The following is a 7,025-nucleotide window of genomic DNA, read 5'->3' as shown; positions in this document are numbered from 1 at the left end:
CTCATCTATAAAATGGGGATAATAAAAGCATCTACCTCCCAGGGTTGTTATCAGGATAACATGAGATTTCTTTAAATCATTTTGCAAACCTTATAGTTCTATGTTGTAGGTCCCTTCCTGTCCTCACAGCCTATTTTTGTTCTGAGGGCCTTTTCCAAGGAGACATTTTATGTTCTAAGATCCATTCCAACTCCAGTATATGTCCTTAGGTCCCGTGCAGCTCTGACATTCTGAGATTCTGAGTCAACCCGTGGGTGAGGGTTGGAATGAGGGTAGGGAAGGGTGAAGAACAAACTACTCCATTTGCCTTTGGGCCAGGAGGCATGCAGCCATCTCTCTCACGCACGAAGCTCCCCTGGACGTCGGTCCTTCTGTCTGGCCATGTGGGTCTCCAATGGTATCTATGCCCCCACAGATGGCTTCTGCCTACCTGAGTGGGACAACATTGTGTGCTGGCCTGCTGGAGTGCCCGGCAAGGTGGTGGCCGTGCCCTGCCCCGACTACATCTACGACTTCAACCACAAAGGTACCCCCACCTCTGCCAGCCAGGAGGGAGGTTAAGGTGTGGAACCCATCCTTGTTCACAGATGCAGAGTGGCCTTAGCTGGGACCTGGTTCCTTCACTGATGTTTGTCTCTTTCCCTTCCCTCTCATCTTTCTTCCAGCCCTTCTTTGCCCTCTCTGCCTCTGACTGGTCTTTCTCTTTCTCTCCTGTCTTCTCTGGCCTTTCTTCTCTCTCTCCTTTTTCGTCCTTGATCCTCTGTCTTCCCTTCCTCCCTCTTGCTTCTCTCTTCAGCCTTCTTTCCTCATATCTCTTCCCTCCTGCTCTCTATTCTGTCTTTTCCTTCTTTGTCATCCCTCTTCCCTCCACCTCTCCTACTCTCTCTTCCTTTCTCTTGTCTCTCTCTTGCTTCTTCTCTTTGACTTGAATTCTGGCTCTCCCCGAGTCCCTCCTTCATGGCATTCCCCACTCTGTCCTCTTCCTTCTCATCTGCTTCCTTTCTTGTTCCCTTCTCTCTCCTCTCTCACCTTTTTCCTTGTTGTCCTTACCACTGCTCTGTAGACTACCCATCCCCATAACTGAGGCAGTTTCTGGAATCCCTCATAGTCACTGGGCTGGACATACTCTACTCTTTCATGTCTCACCAAGGAAGAGAGAGTGGGGAGCTGAGGAGGTAATGCCAGTCTGGGAAGGCTTTCTGTTGGAGGAATATTCCCCAGGAATGGGGAGGAATGGTCCCAGCTGCCCGCTGGCCCAACCCCTCACCCACAGGTCCTCCTGTCCCTTCTCCCTTCCTCGGCCAGGCCGAGCCTATCGGCGCTGTGACAGCAATGGCAGCTGGGAGCTGGTGCCTGGGAACAACCGGACATGGGCGAATTACAGCGAGTGTGTCAAGTTTCTGACCAACGAGACCCGAGAACGGGTACGTGTTTATGTCTTCATCCCCTGCCTTCATCTCTGACCCAAGCCTAGGGCACCTTCCCTTCATGCCTAGTTCAGAACTTAGCTCTGAATTTGGGGAATCCCCTAGGCTGCCCACTGATCCCCTCCTTGCCCCACTTTCTCCAAGGACTTCTGCAACCATGTCTTGTTTCTCTGTTCCTCATCAACTATGAACTGTTTCCCAAAGGTCACTTGGGGTACCAGAGTCAAGAATGGATAGTTCAGTCCCTGAATTCAGGTCTCCCCTCACAGGGAGCCTCTGGTCTGAGGGAGAGACATAGGGCCTGCCCTGATGGAGTCCTCAATCTAAGGGGGAGACGTAGCACCATCCTCAAGGAACTTACAGTCTAGAACTCATGCACATTAAACATGCAAGATGATGTATGAACAATTGGGAAGTTTTGTGGTTCTAACTGTAAGCGTGGCAGGGATTTGAAGGAGGGAGCTCAGTGGGGATCAGAGTAAATGGAGAAAACTGCAAATCCCAGAATGTCAGAGCTGGGAGGGCCCTTGGAACATGTTAGGCTAAGAAGGGGCCTTATTGAACATCAGGGCTGGGAGGAACCCTATGGAGAGGAGGAGGAGGGACAGGGAACAAAAGTACAGAGAGAGATTAGTTTGGACTATGCATGGGACAAGGAAAAAGAAGAGTAACTGAGCTGAAGTAAAGGGAAGTAGAGGAAGAGAGAGAAATTTGGATGGGAGGTTTGGGGGCAGATGGTAGAGGACTTCAAATAGTGCTCTGAAAGATGGGGGTGGGATTTATCCTTCAATGCAGGGGTCAGCAACCTTTTTGGCCGTGAAAGCCATAAACGCCTGCAGAAGGAGGATGGAGGCAGAAGGTGCTGGAATATGGGGCGGGGGCTGAAGGACCTCCTGGGGCACATCCAGGGGCTCTACCTGGACTGGCAGGTCAGGGGGTGGAGCCAGATATGGCTCGAGAGCCATACGTTGCCGACCCCTGCTTCAATGGGAAGCTATTGGAGGTTCCTGGGCAGGACTGAATTTAATAAAAGTTGGAGACAGTTGGGTGAGATGCTATTTAGAGGCTTAAGGTATCCCAGACACCTGGTTCTAATCCTCTGTCTGCCTCTCCCCAACCCCATCCCCATCCCAAAGATCCTTCTCAAAGTTATTCCCAGAGAATAGAGTCTTTGATAAATGACACCCCAGGACATTGTAGGTTGCCTAGAAAACCAAGGGGCTGCTCTTCCTACACCCCAACAGAGTAAGGCAGAGATCGGAGTATGATGATGTAGAGATTTTGGAGAAGGGAAAGTTCTACTTTATCCTTTTTTAGCTCTGAATGCGGGGAGTCCCCTAGGCCTCTCACTGAAACCCACATAATATAGATAATATAATCATAATACCCCACATAATAATGTGCCACACATACTCATTAGGGGAGGGAGGAGGACATCTTCTCCCAAGGCCCCTGGGAAATGGTTCTCAGAGCTCCAACATCTGAGCCAAGGTTTCTGCCCTGTCTTCTGGTTTGGGCACTGCCCTCCTAGAACCCCAAGGAGACCATTAATGGCCCTAAGGTTCTGCCTTTTCTCTCCCCTTTTCCTTCCCTGGACTGATGACCATCTTGTCCATTTCTCTGTTTTCCCATCATGACTAGCCCAGCCGCAAATGGGCTGGGGAAGGTTGGAGGAGATGGTGCTAGAGAAAAGAGCCAGGTCTCATATTCTTCAAACTCTTCCAAAAGGGTGTGAATTCATCACCGCCAGCCCCATCATGTACCTCTCTGCCTAGTCAGGCAGTCTCTAAATATTCAGGACTTTACACTGGTCTAGGCACTGAGGGAGAAATGAAAAGGTTAGGTAAGAACATCCTCCCCTTCTTGGAGCTCAGGCTAGTAGGGGGATAAGACACAAACATGGAGAAGCATGAAATACATTATTTCCCAATAAGCATCTGCATGTTTTTCCTGGTATCTAACTTCAATCCCTCCAGTTCTACTCAGAGTTTCATCTCTTCTTCTTTAACTCCTTTGTATATATGTGTGTGTGTGTGTGTGTGTGTGCGCGTGCGCGTGTGTACGTATGTATACATATATATGAATATATATATATATATAAGTCCCTCCTCCTTCATCTGTAGGATGGCCCTGAGGTTTGACCCTTTATTCTTTTCTTCCTTCTTCCCTCTCTTTCTTTCTGTCCCTAATAATAACTTACATTTAAGGACAGTTAGTTTGCTCAGTGGATAGAGAGCCAGGCCTAGACACTGGGAAGTCCTGGGTTCAAATTTGGCCTCAGACGCTTCCTAGCACTGTGACCCTGGGCAAGCCACTTAACCCCCCATTACCTAGCTCTGATCTTGGGGCCAATTCACAGTATTGATTCTGAGGAGGAAGGCAAGGTTTAAGAAAAAAGCCAATTCACATTTCCTCTAGCACTTTCCAATTTATAAAGTGTCTCCTTCCCAGCAGTCCTTGGGAGATAAGGAGGGAAAGTGTGATCAGCCCTTTCCCACAGATGAGAGGTTAATCCGACAGAGACAGACAGACAGACAGACAGACAGAGAGCCGGCAGAGGATCACACAACTAGTGAACATCAGAGCCGAGGCTGGAGCCCAGGATGCGTGCCAGATGGAGGGAGGGGGACCTCCAAGGTGATAACTAGCCCGTATAATCCACACCTGTACCCCTGGGAGAGGGCTCGGGGACCTCTACTCCAAGCCCTCATCACTGACAGCCCTCGCTCCCCCAGTCTACGGAGCCCTGTCGCTTGCCAGGGAACACACGAGGGGGATTTTCACGGTCCCTCGTGGAGAGGCCAGGGGGAAAGTGGCTGAACTGAAATAGGAAGGGAAGGAGGGAATACGGGCCTCCCCCGCCCGCTTTGGGGACCAGGACAACAGCTTCATTCCTCTCCTCCCAGTCTGTGGCTGGGCTTCAGCCCCCCTCTTCTCCCCCTGACGGGAAGGCCCCGGTGGCCAGGCGAGCAGGCGGGGCTGGGCCTCCTGCCTCTGATTTATTTCCGAGGGTTTGGGGCAGGGCAAGAGGCCAACACCAACAGCTCGGTTTTCCCTCCGCTCAGCATTGGGGCTGCGTCGTCCTTAATGAGCATCACACAGCTACCAGCCGCTGGCGTGGCCCTGGCCGGCCCCACCTCCCGGCTCTGCCCTGCCAGCCCTCCCTCTCTCCACCCCCACCCCAAGCTCAACATTTCTGGAGCTCTCTCGGCCTCTCCTCTCTGCCGGCCTCCCTCCAACGTCTCCATCTCCGTCTGTACTGGCTCTGTCTCTGGTTCTTTGGGGGTGGATCCCCGTCTCTCCGTCTCTCCATGCCTCTTCCATCTCTGTCCTTCTCTGCCTTTTTCTCTTCCCGCCACTGTCTCTGGGAGTCTCCCCTCTGCTCTGGCCCTGGCCCTGGCCCAGTGTCTCCATCTTAGAACCTACCTCAGGCCCGTTGAGTAAACACTTCTCCCGTGGCTATGCTGCGATTGGGGCTGGGAAGAGAATCCTGCAGCCGGGAGGAAAGGGGGGAAGGATAAGGAGAAGAATAGCCCTGATAGGAGGGAAGCTGAGAGAAGTGAAAATGAAGGGTTTGGGCAAAGCCGAGGGGCCAAGGTGGGGGGAAGGACGGACAGGAGGCCAAGGATGGCACCCGTAGCAGGGAAGGGATGTCGATTCGGTAGAAGGTGAGAGCAAAGACGTGGAGAGGAGAGAGGGCTGTCTGTCTGTCTGTCTGTCTGTCTCCATTCCTCTCTCCAAACCTCACCTTCCGAAGGGGCCTCGGTCTTCCCCATGGCCAGATGGAGGGTCCTAAATGGGGAAACTCTACCTGTGGAGAGCCTCGGCTGAGCTGGGTTACCCCATCTGCCCTTTCTGCCTTCTGCTTTATAGACTCCATCTTTCCTGATGAAATTTCCCCCAGTGCCCCAGTACTACCTGGCCAGACTCCCATTCCCTCTTTCCCAGCCCCTTATGTTGGCAATGGCCTGGCCGGTGGCGAGATTTCCAGGAAGGCCTGCTTAGCTGCCACTGGGCAGGGAGGTGGGGAGAGCCCTGGCTCACATGTGGTCCAGAACCTGAGATCAAGACGAATCACTGGGATCCCTGCCCGGTGACATCAGCCACCTCCTCCTCAGCTCCAGGCCCGGGGCCAGCCTCTGAGGGGGCAACGGAGCCCAGCGGGGCCCGCCAGCGGGATCACCCCCGAGCTCGGGCCCCCCTTGGGGAGGAGCTGGGCTTGGGGGAAGCAGGAGGGTCCCCAGGCTGAAAGGGCAGCGGAGGCCATTCCCTTCAGGGGCACGAAAGCAGCCTAAAACAAAAGCCCGTTCACAAGTTCTCTCCTCCCTGAAGCCTTTCCTGATCAATCCCTCCTGCCTCCCGTCTGCCCCAGCCTATCCCCCATCGCCTTCCTGCAGAGATAGACACTATGTCTGCCACGTGTGCATACATGTGTGTTTGTATGTGCATACACGCGTGTTTGTATGTGCCATGTACGCATTATATAGGTATACATGCATGCCATGTGTGGATAAATGTCTTTTCTGTAACCACTGTTCTCTCCACATGTGTGAACATATATGTACTATACATGGATCAAATAGATTATCTAATCACTGTTGTATACACATGCATGCACATATATGTATTATGCATAGATTAAATATGTATTATACCATTTCTGTTATGCATGTATACATATTATATATGTGCATATATGTACTGTGTGTGAATTATGTGTTATATGCACACATGTATTATTATATGTGGATGGATATATTATATGATCGTTGTTATATACACATATGTGCACATATACATATTAATAATGGATTAAATATATAATCCCTGTTATGCATTATATATATTATAGATGGATTATAGGTGGATTAAATATATATTCTATATAATCAATGTTATGTATATGTACATGTTTTATATGTGCACATATATGTATTATGTGTAGATTTTATATATTCTGTAGAATCACGGTTACGTAGGTCTACAATCTCTGTGCCTGTTCCCCTACCCTCTCCCATAGACAAGGGGCCCTTTAAAGGCAGGTTTCGTACCTCCCCCTCCCCTGCCAAAAGGTTCCTGAGGATAAGAGTCTCGTCTCTAGCCTTCCTTAATGCTGATCCTGATCTGGTAGCAGTTTCCCCACAGTGGCCCTAAAATGGACTGACAAAGGCCCTGGTCATCGTCTTCCTACTGACCTTTTTCCTTTTGGCCTCCAGGAAGTCTTCGATCGCCTTGGAATGATCTACACTGTGGGCTACTCCATCTCTCTGGGCTCCCTCACTGTGGCTGTGCTGATCCTGGGTTACTTTAGGTAAGGAGCTGATGGAGGTCCAGGAGGTCCCCATTTCCCACTCCACATGTGGAGAGTGGCACAAGGCAACCAGGGAGCCAGGAAACCAGAACAGGGAGTGCTAAGAGGCTTGGCCTAAGAGTACTAGTGAAGAAAATGCCTAGGAAGGATAGGTAGATAGGTAGGTAGATGGATGGATGGATGGATGGATGGATGGATGGATGGATGGATGGATAGATGATAGATAGATAGATAGATAGATAGATAGATAGATAGATAGATAGATAGATAGATAGATAGATAGATGG

General features: G+C 50.7%; 1 protein-coding gene across 1 annotated transcript; it reads left to right on the top strand.

Annotated features, from left to right (window-relative positions):
• Positions 1-381: 381 nt before the first annotated feature.
• Positions 382-6,738, top strand: LOC123256647 (parathyroid hormone/parathyroid hormone-related peptide receptor-like; the record flags this gene model as incomplete). Its single annotated transcript, XM_044685233.1, has 3 exons — positions 382-526; positions 1,306-1,424; positions 6,644-6,738. Coding segments are annotated over exons 1-3 (359 nt in total), but the record flags the coding sequence as incomplete, so codon positions are not given.
• Between the last annotated feature and the right edge of the window lie 287 nt (positions 6,739-7,025).

This window comes from Gracilinanus agilis, unplaced genomic scaffold, assembly GCF_016433145.1.
Source record: "Gracilinanus agilis isolate LMUSP501 unplaced genomic scaffold, AgileGrace unplaced_scaffold7650, whole genome shotgun sequence".
Classification (NCBI taxonomy): Eukaryota; Metazoa; Chordata; class Mammalia; order Didelphimorphia; family Didelphidae; genus Gracilinanus; species Gracilinanus agilis.
The sequence above is the reverse complement of the archived record's forward strand: the minus strand, read 5'-3'. Positions and strand labels throughout refer to the sequence as shown.